Source organism: Mesocricetus auratus, unplaced genomic scaffold, assembly GCF_017639785.1.
Source record: "Mesocricetus auratus isolate SY011 unplaced genomic scaffold, BCM_Maur_2.0 Super-Scaffold_100009, whole genome shotgun sequence".
Classification (NCBI taxonomy): Eukaryota; Metazoa; Chordata; class Mammalia; order Rodentia; family Cricetidae; genus Mesocricetus; species Mesocricetus auratus.
In genome coordinates this window covers 66,129,832-66,147,234 of record NW_024429193.1, presented here as the reverse complement: position 1 = coordinate 66,147,234, position 17,403 = coordinate 66,129,832, and the positions used below count along the sequence as shown (strand labels likewise).

General features: G+C 53.2%; 1 protein-coding gene across 1 annotated transcript; it reads right to left on the bottom strand.

Annotated features, from left to right (window-relative positions):
- Positions 1 to 153: 153 nt before the first annotated feature.
- On the bottom strand, positions 154 to 17,249 carry Dcst1 (DC-STAMP domain containing 1). Its single transcript, XM_013120547.3, has 16 exons — positions 17,162 to 17,249; positions 16,408 to 16,533; positions 16,207 to 16,281; positions 9,923 to 10,051; positions 9,135 to 9,274; positions 8,302 to 8,506; positions 8,060 to 8,203; positions 7,151 to 7,272; positions 6,606 to 6,763; positions 4,639 to 4,738; positions 4,203 to 4,298; positions 3,914 to 4,040; positions 3,648 to 3,764; positions 3,058 to 3,200; positions 2,827 to 2,940; positions 154 to 451 (listed from the first exon to the last, which is right to left on the bottom strand). Exons 1-16 carry the CDS (start codon positions 17,247 to 17,249, stop codon positions 200 to 202), a joined length of 2,136 nt encoding a protein of 711 aa, XP_012976001.3. The 3' UTR covers positions 154 to 199.
- Between the last annotated feature and the right edge of the window lie 154 nt (positions 17,250 to 17,403).

The window sequence follows — 17,403 nt, the reverse complement described above, 5'->3', positions numbered from 1 at the left end:
CCGGGATCGGCGTGGACTCGGCGGGTCTCGAGCCTTCCCCGACTCTCCTCGCTGCGGTCCGGCCTCGGGTCTGCGACCCAGCTTCGTGAGGGTCGTGCGGGCCGTCGCTTCCGGCTCACCCCGACCCCGACCCCAGCCAAGCGCCAGCCGCAGGAGCGTGCGTCACACTTTATTAAGCAAGAAGACGGGCAGCATCCTTTCACTCGCCGTAGACGGCGTCGTCGTTGCTGTCGCTGTAGGCCGAGGAAGAGAGCTCCTCGAGGGGCGTGCACGCCGGGCACTGCCGGCGCATGTCGTCCCAGCACGAACGGCAGTACACAGCCTGGCAGTCCGGCGTGGGGCACACGTAGGACTCGGGCGTCTCCGGTGCCTGGCACACGACGCAGCGCCGACGCATCAAGCGGCGCAGAAGAGGGCACAGGCGGTACAGAGTGTCCACCAGGTGGTGGCGCTGTTGGGAGGCGAGGTGGCTTCATTAGTGCCAGGTGGGTTGAGCGGAAAGGGTTGTCAGGAGCACTGAGCAGCTCTTAATGTCTCACGTCCCAAGACGTGACAGTGGTTTGTTGGAGGAAGCTGGGGTGGGCTAGAAGAGGGCGAGGGTGCTATGGAAGTGAGCCCCCACCCCCCAGACAGGGTTTCTCTGTAGCTTTGGAGGCTGTCCTGGAACTCGCTCTGTAGACCAGGCTGGCCTCGAACTCACAGAGATCCTCCTACCTCTGCCTTCCCGAGTGCTGGGATTAAAGTTGTCATGCGTCACTATTGCCTAGTGGAAGTGAGTCTTAAGAGCCTCCCTTTCCCCATGAAGGAAGGCGGAAACTCTCTCGGAGGATAACCGCAACGGCTACCATGTGCACCTGTAGAGCAGCTTAATTTGATTCTTACAGCGAGGGTTGGAAGGGAGTAGGGCAGACTACAATTATTTACACCTTCCGGGAAGGCTGGAGAGATGGCTCAGTGGTTCAGAACCCTGACCTCTCTTCCAGAGAGCCCAGGTTTGAGTCCCAGCACCCACACAGTAACCAACAATTGTCTGTAACTCGAGTTCCAGGGGATATGATGACTTCCTGGGCACCAGCCACTCACGAGGTGCACAGATATATGTGCACCCTTCATTGACCATTGCTTAAGAAATCCCAAGAGAGGCAGAGGTACGCGGATCTCTGTGAGCTAAGGGCCAGCCTCGTCTACAAAGCAAGTGCCAGAAAGGCTACACAGAGAAACCCTGTCTCAAAAGAAAAATATCTCAGGGGCCCCACTGCTTGTTAGATAAAAGCAGATCTGGGCTTGGTCTTCCGCTTAGCCTTTGGTCTTTCTTTGGTCTTTGGTCTTGGCATTCCCTTTGGTCTCTGAATTTTTCACATCCTCTTACGTTAGCTTAGAACACATGTCCCTTCAACTTCATGTAGCCATTCGGGCTCAGCTGACTTCACACCAAGGTCAAGGGACCCCACCTGTTGGTGCCATCAGCATGTGTGGCAGTCGGGGGACAACTTGTGGGGGTCCTTTCCTCAGGACATCAGATTTGGTGGCAGGTACCTTTACCCGCTTAGCTATCTTTCCAGCCCCGTTGTTCTGCTTAGAGTGCTGGGGCCAAGTAAATAAGGATCTCAGTGGAAGAGCTCATGCTTCCTGCTCCATCCCCAACTCCCCTCCGTGTGTGTGTATGTGTGTGTGTGTGTGTGTGTGTGTGTGTGTGTGTGTGTGTGTGTCACACACGCCTGTGTATGCATGTGCCTGTTCATTTACTGTACGGTTTCTCTCTGTAGCCCTGGCTGTCCTGGAACTCGCTCTGTAGACCAGGCTGGCCTTGAACTCACAGAGCTCCGCCTGCCTCTGCCTGCCGAGTACTGGGATTAAAGGCGTGCGCCACCAACGCCCGGCTGTGTTTACTGTACTATACCATCTCTCCATCAGCTGAGGGAACGGATGGAGGACAAGTTGTTTGCTCCCGGCATACAGTGAAGTACATCGGCCACTAACACACATATAGAATGTTTTCTCTCGTACCAGCATTGAGGAAGTAAAACAGCCATCATAGCAACTGAACAAATAAGTAGCTGACACCGTCTTACAGAAAGGAGAAGGTAAGGTAGTCAAGGTCACACAACAGTCATAGAATGGCAGGGATGGAGTTGGCTTTAAACCAAGGCTACTTTGTCCCCCAACTCCCCTTCTTTTTTTTTTTTTTTTTTTTTTTTTTTGGTTTTTTGAGACAGGGTTTCTCTGTATTGTCTTGGAAGCTGTCCTGGAACTCGCTTTGTAAACCAGGCTGGCCTCGAACTCACAGAGATCCGCCTGCCTCTGCCTCCCGAGTGCTGGGATTAAAGGCATGCGCCACCAACGCCCGGCTCCCAATCCCCCTTCTTACAACGCTGAAGAATGGCCTCATAGCCCTGTCTAAACACCCCGTTCTTCCAAGGAAGAAACAGACACCGCTTATGGTGGTTCTGACGCTGTCTTCAGAGATCACATGCTCCTTCACCAAGCCCTCCTAACGCCCTGACCACCTGCCTCCTCTCCTGCTCCCTTTTCCGGAACTGCCTTGCGTTTGTCAGCGGCTTCTTTCTGATCAGTGTTGCTTTCCTCCAAACATCCGCTCTGACTTCCCCTTTCTGCCACTTCCTAAAGGGCCACTACATGTCTCAAGCTGTGCTGAGTCCCGAGGTTCAGAGACAGACACAGCCCTGACCTCCAGAAGGGGCTGGAACCGCATCCTGCCAGACCCACTCAGCTCCCACAGACCTGTGGCCCTGAGGGTGCTGAGTGGGTGCTCTGGAGTCTCCAGACCCAGCGAGAGCTGGCAGGCTTGCTGGGGACTGCACTTACCGGAGCCCTCTGCTGATGTGCCCGGCGAACAATGGCAGCCCTCCTCAGTTTGGTGAAAGCTGCTCTCTTCCTCAGTAACTCATTGTAGAGAAACAGAACCCGCTTCTTCTCTCGCTGAGGGGTCAGGTGGGGAGCAAGAGGAACTCCGTGATACGGACAGAGCAGGGGAGGGACACAGGGCTGGTAGGGAGCTGTGTGGGTGTTCGGGGGTGGAGTTGTCTGAGCGTTCACCTTGGGGAAGTAGAAGGCTGCGATGACTCTCCGGAGCCTGTAGCCAAAAGCTTGGGCTAGGCAGAGACACACAAGCAGGATGGTTGGCAGTGACGCGCTCCAGTAGGCCCTGGCATCCATGCCTATGGGTTGAGGCAGGCAGGCTGGGGGAAGAGGCAGGCCGTCAGCAATCTGGTCAGGGCCAGCTGAGGGACAGGCCGGCACTGAGTTGATCTCCGCACCCCAGTAGGAGGTACAGGATGGGCCTCCAGTTTGACACACACACACACACACACACCCGCCTCTTCTGCTCCATCTTGTATAGCTTCTCTGTCAATACCATAGCTACTTGCTATCTGCCCTCACCCCACCACCTCTGAAGGCTGCTTAATCTCAGTTTCATTATGGCAGAAAGGTCTGTTGGATAAGGAGGCAGGACCTCAAAATGCTGGCAGCCAGTTTTCTCTGAGCCAAACTCTTCAGGGCCGTGACGTTTCCAGATGGAGCGTACCAAGCCTCTCCTCTCCCAAAGCCGTGGTCAGCTCTACCGTCTTATCTTCTGCTTGCACCCCACCCTAGATTCCACAGATCCAGCCTTCTGCATCACTCACGCATGTTGTTTGACTCCACTCCGGTATCTGACGAGGTGTTCAGAGCTCCAATGGTTTTTCGTAGAAGCCTGGCCAGCATGGAGTCTCCCTCAACCTTCACCTCCAATTTGTGACTGCCTGCTCAGAGTGGAGAGGGTTTCAGGTAAAGGCTGGACTTAGGGGCTGAGGTTGGACTTGAGAGGAGGAGGGACAAGGGAAAAAGAGGTAGGGGAGATGTTCTGCAGGAGGGGACTGTCACATGGGCCATGGCGTGGGCCCAGGCTCACTGCGGAAGGAGTACTGCAGGAAGGAGTGCCGGCGGATGGTGTCAAACACAGAGTAGAGTGCCTGGTCGAGCCCGCACAGCACCAGCAGCAGGAGCAGGATAGGCAGTGTCTCTAGGAATTCCCTTGCCTGCAGGGAGTCCGGGTAGGGAGAGTTGGGGGCCCCCTGCCCTGGCCTGGAGCTTGGAGTGCTCTCTGCCCTCTGCCCCTCCACCCCCTCCACCCCCTCCACCCTTAGAGTCCCGCCTGCAAGTGGCCACCCATCCCCAGACCTGTTCCCTGGGCGTCTCACCGCATTGCGCATTTCTGAGGCCTGGATAGAGGGCTTGAAAGGGAAGATAACGGATCTCTTTTCTGCCTTCCGAAGGGGCAACAGACTCGGTTTGCCCTGAGAAAGAAAAACCAAAACCCAGGGACTGGAGGGGTGGCTCAGTTTAAGAGTGCTTGCTGCTCCTACAGGGTTATGTTCAGTACCCAGCACTCACATCGGATGGCTCACAACTGCCCGGAACTCGTTACAGGAAACCCAACTCCCACTGCTGGCCTCTGAGGGCACCCCATATGTGCACGCAGCACACATACAGGCACACACACATTAAAGAAGCATGCCTCTATACACATTAAAGAAATATGCCTCCATTGGTAAAAGCCCTAAGGGCCTTCACTCTCCTAGGGTAAGCCCACACGGGGACAATAAGGTATCCCCTGGCGGGGGTAAGTTCCCTCACCAGCTTCTTCCTGCGCTCATCGATCTGGTAGAAGTAGGTGCTGATGTAGATGTTGTCAAAGCGGATGTCCCAATTATAGCTATCCATGTAGGAGAAGGACCTGTGGAGGGACAGGCAGGGGCGTCTCCCATCAACACCCAGCAATGGACTTCTTTTAGACCTACTCACTCGTCAGATCAGCTGGTGTTCCCTGAGCACCCCCGTGAGAGCACCCCCGTGTCTAAAGCCAGCGCCAGGTGAGCCGGTGTGAAGGAAGCTGGCTCCACCCTGCCTTCTGCTTGTGCAGTAGAAGATGTCCACCTATGTGGCTGTGGAGACCCAGCAGAGGAGGGCATGAGCAGTCTGTGAGTTAGGGGCGGGTGCTTGTCTTGCAGGAGGAAAGAAGCAGAAAACCCTTCAGGCTGCAAGAGTCACTCAGTGCTATGGCTCCCATGTTCACCTCTATTATTAAGACAAGGTCTCACAATGCAGAGCAGGCTGGCCTGGAATTCAGAGATCTGCCTGTCTCGGCCTCCTGAGTGCTGGCACTAAAGGTGTGCACCACCATGCCTTCCAGCTTTGCCTGCTGAACTCCTCAAACAAGCCTCCTATCCAGGCATCTCCCGACTTTCCAGCCCTTGCTGACTTGCCCTGAGCTGTGAGTGTGCAGACATATATGTGCATATATAGGTGTTCTGTGTAACTCCCAAATCCCACATAATGCTTGTTTCCTAAGGAAAAGTTCTAATCGTGAAAACACGTTAAAATTGCAGAAATACATTAATCTGTTGCATATGAAACATAAATCCTACTTTTAAAGAACAATGCCACTGGGGTGCTTCAAGGAAATGTAAAGATAGACTGGGGTACCCCCTTGTGGACAGACCTATCACTGCAATATTGGCTTTCCCAGGCTGGGGACAACCCTCCCGCCAGTCTGTCCTGTTCCTGAGTGATGTCACCCAGGTTGAAAGCCTGGTAGCGACTTTAGACTCTGCTCCCTTCCTCCCCTCCCCAGGCCTGGAACTCCCTTCCATTTTAGGCTGTCTTTCTGCCCTGCCTCACTCTCCAGGCTGCCTAACCTCTGACCAAGCCTTTGCCCCCGGACAGCCCACCCTCCACCCTCATCCATCTTGTGGCCACCTCCCCTCCCCCGCCCCCCTTCAGGGCCTTCCAGTCACTGCCCCATACACGGTGCAGATGCCCAGGTCCTTGCTCAGGACACCACCCTACCTTCCCTTGACCACGGATCCCACCTGCAGCCCAGATGCGACTCCCCGTCATCTCCTTAGCTCCCACCCCGTCCCTCAGCCAGCTCACAGCCCTTGAGCCCTCTGTATCCCGTGGGCGTCTCTCCCGCCACCTCATCTATACCAGCAATGTCTCCAGGGCAGCAATATGGCGGGGTCACCTTTGTCCCACCACAGGGCCCTGGGTGTGCATATAGCCATTCACTTGGGGCCACTCTAGCCTAGACAGACAGCAAGGGTCCCTAGGACTGCCATCACCCAGCTCCCGCCCAGCCCAGAAGTCAGTGGGAAACCAGGGCAGCCTGGGTAGACACTGGGCTGGGTGGGGTTGAGGACTTTGTTCTAAATTGAAGGAAAGGAGCTGCCAGCACAGCAGGCAGGAGAGAATGAAAGCAAAACTGGATGATAAAAACAGCACAAAGTCAGAGCCAAGGGGAGCATGAAGGGCAAGGGAAAAAAGTCCACAGTCAAAGCTAAGTGTGGGGGGGGGGGAGGCTGGGCAGTGTTAGGACAGATGCCAGGAGGAGGCAGATAATGAAGACAGTCACTTAAAAAAAAACAGTAGCAACATGGGTAATAGCATTTTAAAATGTCCACAAGCCCAGTAACTGTAAACAAACAAACAAAAACAGGCAAATAAGAATCAGACTCCCAATTAGGGGCTCAGCCCTGCATCTCTTCTGCCAGGGTTCCCATCCAGGGCGGAGGAAGGGGCAACGGGTGGGGCTTGTGGCTCACGCGTGTAAGACCAGCAGGAAGGTGCAGGACAGGAGCACGTGCAGCAACCCCGCTGCCCACTGCACGTGGGCCTCCTGCTGTCGAACGTAGTCCCGCACCTCAACGCTCATGTGCTCCCAGCTCATGCTGGCACCCAGCACTGCGGACTGCTTCTCTTCCTGGGAAGGGGACACGCGCATACAGCCTGGCAGCCTTGCCACATCCCACGGCCTCTCGGTGACACACTTCCACTGGCTCCCTACTTAAGCCCCTGATCGTCCCAGGACCTCTAGGAGCTGTCACTTCTGCCCACCAGTCTCTGTGACCAGTCTGGCTTCCCAGCACCCTCCTTAGTTGACACCATCTCATCCCCAAGCTGGATACCTACGTCCCACAGGCTGGCAGGATTTGCCCAGCACTGGCCCTCTCCTGCCCCTCCTCCACACTCAGACACCTCTTCCCGGGCCTTTCAAGTGTCCTCCCCCTGCCTTGTCCCTCCATGCCTTCCTTCTTCCCCGCCTGCTCCCTATCTGCCCTTCTCCCTCTCCCATGCCTCTGCCTCCTACCTTAATGTCAATATTGGCTGAGAATTCTCCATACAGACCATGAATAGACTGGTTGAGGGAGTCATAGGTTTGCCCAAAGTTGCCTTCCACTGGAATACGCCTGTGACACCAAATCTCCATCACTGGTGGACAGTGGGGGCCAAGTCAGGGCCTCTTTGGGCTGGAGCCCAGGCTCTCTCTGCCCTGGATTCTCCCACCCAGCAAAAAGGCCCGATGCTCACTCTTGTTTTTTGTCTTTTGTCTTTGTTTTTTTGAGACAGGGTTTCTCTGTGTAGCCCTGGTTGTCCTGGAACTCTCTCTGGAGACCAGGCTGGCCTCAAACTCACAGAGATCCTCCTGCCTCTGCCTCCCTAGTGCTGGGATAAACTGTCGGGTGCTTTACTCTCGTTTCTCGCATCGTCCCCCGTCATGCCAAATGCTAATAAAGGTATCCAACGTTTTGCTGGGCGTTGGTGGCGCACGCCTTTAATCCCAGCACTCGGGAGGCAGAGGCAGGCGGATCTCTGTGAGTTCGAGGCCAGCCTGGTCTACAGAGTGAGTTCCAGGACAGCCTCCAAAACAATACAGAGAAACCCTGTCTCGAAAAACCAAAAAAAAAAAAAAAAAAAAAAAAAAAAAAAAAAGGTATCCAACGTTTCTAGAGCAGTTCCTCTGGGTACTACTTCTGTTAATACTTGGCATGCACTAGCCAGCTAAATTTCAAAACCCTTACGGGGATGAGAACTATTATTGTGTCAGCCCTTCCAATGGAGAGACGGAATTCACAGCTTAGCTGAAACTCATCTGCACTGCAGAGAAGTCAGCAGGGAGTGGACCCATGTACCCCCAGAGCCCACATCCTTACACCTGCCGACCCTCCGGCCTCTCACCTCCTTTAATCTGGGGACCCCTCGCCACCCTGCCACTAACCCTTGGCAATGCTGCAGAAGAACTTGAATGTCATTGGCAGGCAGAGCAGGTGGTTCAGGAGTGGGACCTGGAGGCGTTCCATGCACTCTTGATGCTTCTTTTTGAACCAGAGATGGCAGCTGATTATAGCCTTATTTACCACATCTGTAGCAAAGAGACAGAGGTGCCTGGGGTTCCCGGCGCTGGCCTGGAGATTGGCCCGAAGTCCTCCCTACCCTGCCCTGCTCAGGAGCAGTCCTCACAGGAGCAGCGCAGCTTGGTCTTCAGCTCATACATCTTCTGTGTGGACAGGCGGAGTCTGCCTCGGGGGGCTCTGTGGGCCTCTGTGCCAGGAGTGTCCGTGACAACCTCAGGTGAGTAGCCAATATCACTCCTCACCTGAGCATCCAGGTCCTCAAAGGAGGTAGAGATGTTCCAAGTCTCTGCTTTTAGTGACTCTTTGCTGCCCTGGGGTTACACAGGCGGGGAAGCAGGGGAGGGCTTTACAGACTGTTGCTTCCCGGTGTGTCTTCTAGTAATGCCACGCTTAATGCTCTGTCTTCGGCCCACAGGGCTCTAGGCCTGAGACAAAGCCTCCCTCCGGGTCCCCGTGGCAGCCTTGGCTCCCCTTGTGGCTCTGCCTTATTCCCGGAGCGTCAGCCTTCCCTTGGGCTCCCCTCGTCCATCCTTATTCTTCAGTGGTCCCCATAATTTTGAACTTTAGCCCTTCAGTCCTAACCTCCCATAACCCTGTGGCCTCCCCTCTCCCAGTCCTCCCCTCTCCAACATTCCCAACCTCCTAGCTGCAAGTTCCTGAATTTTCTACTCTCTGATCCTCTGGTCCTCAGAGACCAGTGTCCCCAGTTTCCCTACATTCTGATTCAGCTGCCCATGCAGGTATCTGGAGATGTGGACGTATGTATGCCCCAATGGTAGGATGTTCTCCTGGCTCTTAGCACCCCAAGATCAGCAAGGGCTCTGCGATGTTTGGGCATAGCGCTACAAAATATACTAGGAACATCTCCACTAGGAGTCCGTAGATCCAAGGTCATGTTCCCAGGTCAACCTGGGGAGAGGGACTGTACAGGCTCCTGACCAGCAGGTCCTTGAACACAGCCCGCAAAGGGGCTGTGGAGACGCGCCAGGCCGCTCGGGTGTTGTTGATTTGCAGCTCCACGGTGCAGCCCAGGGATGCTATGACTTCATTGAGGTTGTACTTCAGGTTGGCTGCTGGCCCTAGCAGAAGAGACCCAGCAGGTCACCTCTCTGCAGAGTCAGCTCCTCCTTAGAGCCACCCTGCTTCTTCTTTGCATGCAGACCACCTGCAAGCCCGTAGGCCACCTGTCACGATGGGCCTGAGGGGATCTATGAGAGATCTCGTTCAATCCTTGTCTCTTCAGCCCCATAAACTAAGGAGGCCAAGAAGCAGGAAGGCACTCTCAGGGAAATGCAGCAAGTTGGAACAGTAAGACATGACACCACACCACCACCGCCATCACCATAACCACCACCATCACCGCTACCACCACTACCACAACCACCACCATTATAACGAACTACTACCACCACCACCACCATCACCGCTACCACCACTACCACAACCACCACCATTATAATGAACTACTACCACCACCACCACCATCACCGCTACCACCACTACCACAACCACCACCATTATAACGAACTACTACCACCACCACCACCATCACCGCTACCACCACTACCACAACCACCACCATTATAACGAACTACTACCACCACCACCACCATCACCACCACCACCACCATACACTCCCCTTTTTCAACATGGTCCCCACTGGGTGATCTGCCCAGGGTCACTGCTTTGGTGTCACCAACTGGCACTCTGGGACAGCCACTTCTCACCTTTGTAGATGGCAGCCAAAGCATATCCCAGGACAAAGAGTCTGCCTTCTTTGCCGAGCATCTTGGGTACCAGCAGGACACTGGCGCAGCGAGTATGAGGGGAGGTCCCCCAGCCTATGGCCCCCAAGCCTATTGGGAAATCCAGAAGGTAGGGAGATGAAGTAAGGAAGCAGCCTCATATTTACCAGACCTTCACCTGCGCCAGCCCTCTTCTGGGCCTACCCCGCCCTCATCCACCTTTACACCTGCTCTGATACACTTCTCAGGCCTGCCTGCCTGCCTGCTGCCTGCCTGCCTTCCTCCTTCCTCCTTCCTTCCTTCCTGCCTTCCTCCTTCCTCCTTCCTTCCTTCCTGCCTGCCTGCCTGCCTGCCTCCCTCCCTCCCTCGCTCCCTCCCTCCCTCCATTCCTCCCTTCCTTCCTTCCCCTTCCAGCACCTATATATCTGTCTCTGGAAGGTCCTAGGGAGATGGTTAGGCATAGAAAAGTCACGGTCACAAATGTGCATGTGGGTGTGGGAGGCCCACGCTTTCCACATCCAGGCTGGATACACATTTACCTTAGACAGTGAGGGAGCAGAGCAGGCGAAGGAGACACTGAGGAAATGGACACTGATGCCCGAGGAGGTGGGAGGAGCAGCCAGAGCCCACCTGGTCAGTCCCAGTGCTCTGGTGCCCACAGCACCCACATCCCCACCCTTCCCGTCATGTGTGGTTGGCAGGTGACAGCAGTCACGGTTGCACATGTGTCTCTGCCAGGAGACAGTGAGCTGGTGAAGCTCATAACCCGGAGAGACAGACAGACAAGCAAACAAATGAGTCCCATGGGACGGACGTGCTCGGTGCACCAGGGAGGGGCTTATGGAGGGAGCTGTGGAGCCAAGGAGGGTGTGGGTATCTCTGCAGGGAGGGGTGGGGCTGGGAAGGCTGGACAAAGGAGATGATGTGTCAGCTGGGCCTGGGAGATGAGTAACTGTTGTTAGGAGGGACAGATGGCAGCCCGGGACAAAGGAACAGCATGAGCTAGTCAGGGAACAAGAAGATCCCCGTGTAGATGGAGGCTTTGCCCAGTGATGGCCAGAGAAAACCCAAGCACTTATACTCCCACCATTCCCACTGTCCGCCCGCAGTCCCCATCATCACTCACTGGACTAGAGCCTGCTGTTGCAATGCCAGGGTACAACCTCCCACATGCGCAGTAAGTCTTCTCCCATTGATCTACTCCCAGCTCCTGGCCTGAAACTTCCTTTAGTTTTTATTTTGTGTGTAGGAATGGTTTTGCCTATATGTGCACCATGTGCATGGAAGCCTGAAGAGGGTGTTGGATTTCTGGGATTAGAGTTATAGACAGTTGTGAGCTGGCCCGTGTGGGTGCTGGGAATAGAACCCAGGACCTCTGCAAGAGCAGCCAGTGCTCTTAACCTCTGAGCCATCTCTCCAGCCCCATGGACTGAAACTTTCCAAGCTGTCTTCATTCCTCTCTTACTACCTTCCCCGTCAGTGGCCAAGATGATCTTATCAAAACATAAACAGTTTGCGGCCCTTCCCTCCTTCAATTCTCTGTCTTCTTCCTAAACTTGGCAGATAGATTCCAAACCCTTTGGCGTGTTCAATAGACCCTAGTGATCGGTCCCTCCCACCTTCTGCGATGACCCTGTGCCCCCGAGCCTTTTGCCCATAAGTCCACAGGGTCCTGGCTGCTGTCCATGTCTCCCCAGGTCTTCAACGGCTGCTGCCCTCTGCCCTGCCAGAGACACTCCCCCCATGGCTCCACCTGGACATACAGGTTTGTGGCAGGTCTTCAATGGCTGCTGCCCTCTGCCCTGCCAGAGACACCCCCCCCCATGGTTCCACCTGGACATACAGGTTTGTGGCAGACCCTGGATGCCACCCAGAAGTTGTTTTCCTGCCTTCTCACTTGTTAACAGAACTTGGATTTTGTTCAAGGACAATAGCCTGGTTCTGCCCTGGCCCCTGGGGGTTGAGTCGGGGTTTGCCTAAACCAATCAATGCATTACAGGGCAGTGAAAGAGACTTCTTCTGTGGTCTAGGATTAGACTCCAGCTGTGACAACAGCTGGCAGAGCTCTTCTCTGTGACCTAGTAGCTCCTTCAGCTGCACACGAAGGGCAGAGCTAGTCTGTCACTCCTCTACCTGACCCCGTTTATAGGAGGAGAACAGGGCTGGGTTGTCACCAACACTGAGTAGGTAAATGATTCTAAAAGAGGGATCGGGGTCTGATGTCACACACCTATAACCCCAGCTACTCAGGAGGATGGAAAGGTATAAGGCCTCCCTGTTCTATGTCCACAGTCAGCCTGATCACAAGACTCTGTCTCAACAAGTCAGAAGGTCTGGGAGCGCAGCCCAGTTGACAGCGTGCTTGCCTGGCTTGCATGACGCCCTGGGTTTGGTCCCCAGCACCTAAAGAACGAGGTGTCCTGGTGTCATATGCCTTCCGTCCTAGCATGAGGGGTGGGGGCAGAAGAATCAAAAGTTCAAGGCCATCCTCAGCTACACATCAGATTTGAGGCCAGTCTGGGATACATGAGATTCTGTCCAAAAATAAAAAGAAATACAGAAAGAGAGAACGAAAATGGAAAGGCTGCGTATGGTGGTGCACGCTTTTAACACCAGAATGTGAGAGTCGGGAATCTCTGTAAGTTCAAGGCCACCCTGGTCTACATAACTAGTTCCAGGACAGCCAGAGCAACAAGAGCAACCAGTCAATCAATAAAAATAAGCTGTAAATGTTAATGTTCTGGAAGTGAAGGGTAGCATTTAGTGTAGGCAGTTCAAGACCCTCTAGGGACTATCACAGGAAGGGACTCTGCCTCGTCCCTTGTGGGCTGGGCTCCTGTGGAACTGTAGCAGCTGGTCAGGATGCTCCAGGCCCTGCTTTCTGCAGGCCCCAGTGTGGGGAACTTCTCTCTTTAGGCAGGAGGGAGGGTACTACAAGGTGCATAGCAATTCCTAAAGTTCTCCATCCACAACAGCCTGTTGGGGGTCGGAGCAGATGCACATGTCAGAGGAAGAGCCCGTCTGTGGTTGGCACACAGAAGCTGAGAGGCTCCATTTGGGACCAGCCAAGAGAACGTGCCAAAGTTCACACCACGAGGAACTCCCACAGCCCACACTGAGGGCACCTGCTAAGTTACAACAGCATTGATCACAAAAGATTTTGTCCTCCTCCCTGTCATATCAAAATAAAGATTTTGTACCTTTCCCTCTTAATTCTTCCTCTCTCCAACATCAGAAGAAACAGAAAGGAGGCCAGGTATGGTGGTCCACACCTGTAACTCCAGCCCTTGAGAAGTGGCGACAGGAAGGTCAGGAGTTCAAGCCTAGCCTGGGCCACCTGAGGCCTTTTCTAGGTAGAGGAGGGTGCAGGGTGGTGTGGCAGGAGGAGTGGGAACTGGGGTGAGGGACCAGGTGGTGTGGCTCCTGAGAAGTCACCCCAGCTTCTGTAAATCAGTTCCTACCCATGCGATTCTAATTAAACACAGTAGGTCACATACAAAAGGAAGCCATGAAAGAGGGGTGGGTGGGGGCTTATTGGGAAGAAGGTTTCAGGAGGAGAGGGCTGCATGGGGGAGGGCAGGGAGCCCCAGATGACAAGATGACTAATACCCATCACATGCATGTGTGAAGCTGTCAGAGAATGTTTTAAAATGAGGCGGGAGTGAACAGCAACAGAAGCAGAGAAACCAGGGCAGGACCCGTGGCTGAGGGGGTGGATGGGGCAGCAGAAGAGGCGATGTTTAGGACGCATGGGACCTGAAGTCCAGATGTGGAGTAGACAGGACGCTTTAACCTCTCAAATAAGTCCTAACTAGTCGCCACGCCTGGGGCTTCCGACTTGTCTGAGTGAAAGGTCATCTACAGAACATACATGAATACAGCAGCCAGAGAGGAGAACAGTTTACTGTGGTCTTGGCCTTATGGTCAAAGACTCTCGTTCATGCGTTCAATAAGCCAATGACATTCATCCCATTGCCCTGGGCTGCGACAGGGTTAGAGAAGGGCATCAGTTGCTGTACTGACTGACCAAAGAGAAGAGAAAAGCCTGCTGCCCAGTGGAGACAAAATCCTCGTTCCCTAGTTTTGAGATTACTGCATAGAGGTGTGATGCCTGACTTATGGTGGGGATTTTGTAACAGAAAAACCTCTAGGCAGCTGGACAGTCACAGCACACGCCTGTAAAACCAGCCCTCAGGAAGCTGTGGATCTGAGTTTGACATCAGCATGGTCTATAGAGTTCCAGGACAGACAAGCTACCAGAGAAACTGTCTCAAACAAAACAAAAGAAACCAAAACAACAACAAAAAACAAAAAACCTCTAGCCAAAGACAGTGAAAAGACTGGAGGACTCTGGCTGGTGTTTTATTTTCTTGGAAATAAAGTCTTTTAAAAAATTCTTTAAAATAATTAGGTACCAGTGGTGGTGGTGGTGCACGCCTTTCGTTCCAGCAGCACTCAGAAGGCAGAGGCAGGTGGATCTCTGTGAGTTCAAGGCCAGCCTGGTCTACGGATGGAGCTCCAGGACAGCCAGGGCTACACAGAGAAACCCTGTCTCAAAAAACAATAACAACAAAAATTAAGTAAGTATATTTATTTTGATATATATACATACATATGTTTTGCTTGCATGTATGTATGGCATGTGTATATCTGTATATGCATGTGTATGTCATGTGTGTATGTATGTATGTATGTGTGTATGCATGCATGTATGTATGTATGTGTAGCATGTGTGTATGTATGCATGTATAGCACGTGTGTGCCCAGTGCCTTTGGAGGTTGGAAGAACATGTCAGATGCCCTGGAAGTTGAGTTTGGGGTGGTTGTGAGCTGTCATGTGGGTGTTGGGAATAGAATCCATGTCCTCTGCAAGAGCATCAAGTGCTCTTAGCTCCTGAGCTCTCCTCCAGCCCTTTGAGATAAAGGTCTTAACATATAGTCCAGTTTGGCCTCACATACACAATCCTCCTGCCTCAGCTCTCCGAGTGCTGGGGTTCTAAGCACATACCTCCAGGCTGGCAGCTGGAGTTGTTAGGTTTCTCAGACTCTAAAGCCACTCTTTGCCTTTCTGTTTTCTTTCTCTCTCTCTTTTTGTCTTATTTGTGTCTTTTTCTTTTATCTAGTGTTTTTGAGACAAAGTCTTACACTGTAAGCCCAGGCTGTCCTAGAACCCCAGACATAAGCCAACACACTCTCCAGTCATGGGACTTTTTCTGTGGGATGATAAACTGTCTCTAAGGTTAAGCCACTTTTACACAGCCTTTCTCAGCCTTCCCTTTCCTGTGGCCCAACACCTCCCAAAGCAAATGTCCCCATTTAAATGTCACCTCTAGAGTCTTCCCTGACAGGGTTAGGGTCGCGCCCAACCCCTTCCTTCCTCCTCCACAGCCTGCTTTGTTTTCTTCCTCTACTGCATTGTCTCACACTGACAGGTTGGTTAGTTTCTAGTTTTCGAGGCAGGACGTTAACTTGGCAATCTAGACTATACTGGAACATACTGTGTACGCCAGGCTGATCTTTTTTTTATTTGTTTTGTTTTTGTTTGTTTTTCGAGACAGGGTTTCTCTGCATTGTTTTGGAGGCTGTCCTGGAACTCGCTCTGTAGACCAGGCTGGCCTCGAACTCACAGAAATCTGCCTGCCTCTGCCTCCCCAGTGCTGGGATTAAAGGTGTGCACCACAAACGATCTTCCTGCCTTAGCCTTGTGAATTCTGGGATTGTAGGTATGACTCACCACACCCAGCTATGTCTGACTTTTTTTTTTAACTTGTTCTGGATGAACAAGAAGAGTAAGAGGTGTACGGTGTGGTCAACAGAGCAAATATAAGGTGTGGAGGGTTTGGCCTATGATGTGTGGGCAGTGGGACTCTCAGATGATCAAGACTTAATGAAGGGGGGGTTGGGTCTTCTCACTTTGGGATCCTCTCTCCTCTGAGCCTCCCTTCTCTCTTTTCTATTTTTTTAAGATTTATTTATTTATTTATTTATTATGTATACAGTGTTCTGTCTGCATGTATCCCTGCAGACCAGAAGAGGGCACCAAATCTCATTATGGATGGTTTGAGACACCATGTGGTTGCTGGGAATTGAACTCAGGACCTCTGGAAGAGCAGCCAGTGCTCTTAACCTCTGAGCCATTTCTCCAGCCCCTTTCTCTCTTTTCTAAAGCATAAGAGGAGGCTGAAATCATGGACGTTGGGGCACAGAAGGAGCAAACTCCAGTTTCCTCCAGGCCCTCCAGTACCCAGCCTCTACCCACTACTAACTTGCTAGACCAAACAACGCTGCCATCTTCTGCTCCTCATAGATGTTCATGGGGTTCACCAGGATCTGAAAGAGACCTGAAGGAAAAGGGCGAAGCCAAAAGTCAACTGATAGCCCCAGCTCTGCCCAGCCCGGCCTGCCCCAGCCCCTCCCAGCCCCTCCACAGCCCCACCCCAGCCCCGCCGGGCTGCTCCCTCACTTGCCTATGGCCAGGAGTCCACCAGTGCCTGCTCCAAGCAAGAAAGCAGTGATGGGGAACTCCCCGGGCTGGCGCCATAGGAACCGGTTCCAGGAAACTGGAAGACCCCATTGTAGGAGCCTCTGCATGGCTGAAAGGGGGACAATTCAGATCATAGCCTCTTTTTCTGGCTTAATGAAGTTCATTAAGGTTAGAAACACTTTAATTTTATTCAGGAGTATGTGTGTGCCTGCCCGAGTTTATGTGCACCATGTGTTTGCAGGTGGTCAGAGGGTGGTTGACCCCGTGGGGCTGCAGTTACTACAGTTACAAGCGATTGTAAGCTGCCTGATGTGGGAGATGGAGTCAGGTCTTCTGGGAGAGCAGTCAGTGCTCTTAACCACTCACTGAACCATGTCTCCATGGTTTTGGTTTGGTTTTTAGTTTTTATTTTTTTTAGGGTTTCTATGTAGCCCTGGCTCTCCTAGAACTTGCTCTGTAGACCAGGCTGGCCGCAAACTCACAGAGATCTGCCTGCCTCTTCCTCCCACTGTCCAGCTAAGGTTTGAGATTTTAGGAGGCTCAGATGCTGAGGAAAACACAGTGTCAGGGACTTGGAGTACACTGGAAGAGACACAGGGTCCTCAGGAGTAAGGCAGGCGTGGAAAAAAGAAGAGGACTAGGCTGTAGGGAGGCCCCCAAAATGGAGGAGAGAGGACAAGAGGAGTCTTCGGGATACTGGGAAGGGCAGGAGGCTGAGGGCGGCCGGGCTGGCTCACTGGTATGAGGCAGTCTCCTTTGTTGCCTTCCTGTTCCGTTCTGATGCTGCGTAATGTCCACCAGTCTATTCTCAGGAACCCTTTTCATCCTCGAAGTCTCTTCAAAGATCCCCGGCTGTGAAATTCTGATGAGAGGAAAGACGGGCTGCCGTGTCCTTGGCTTCACTCATAGCCCACGACTGTGGTCTGTGTCCTTCAGTCCTGTGAGCCCTCAGAACCGGGTAAAGGGTTCTGAGACACAC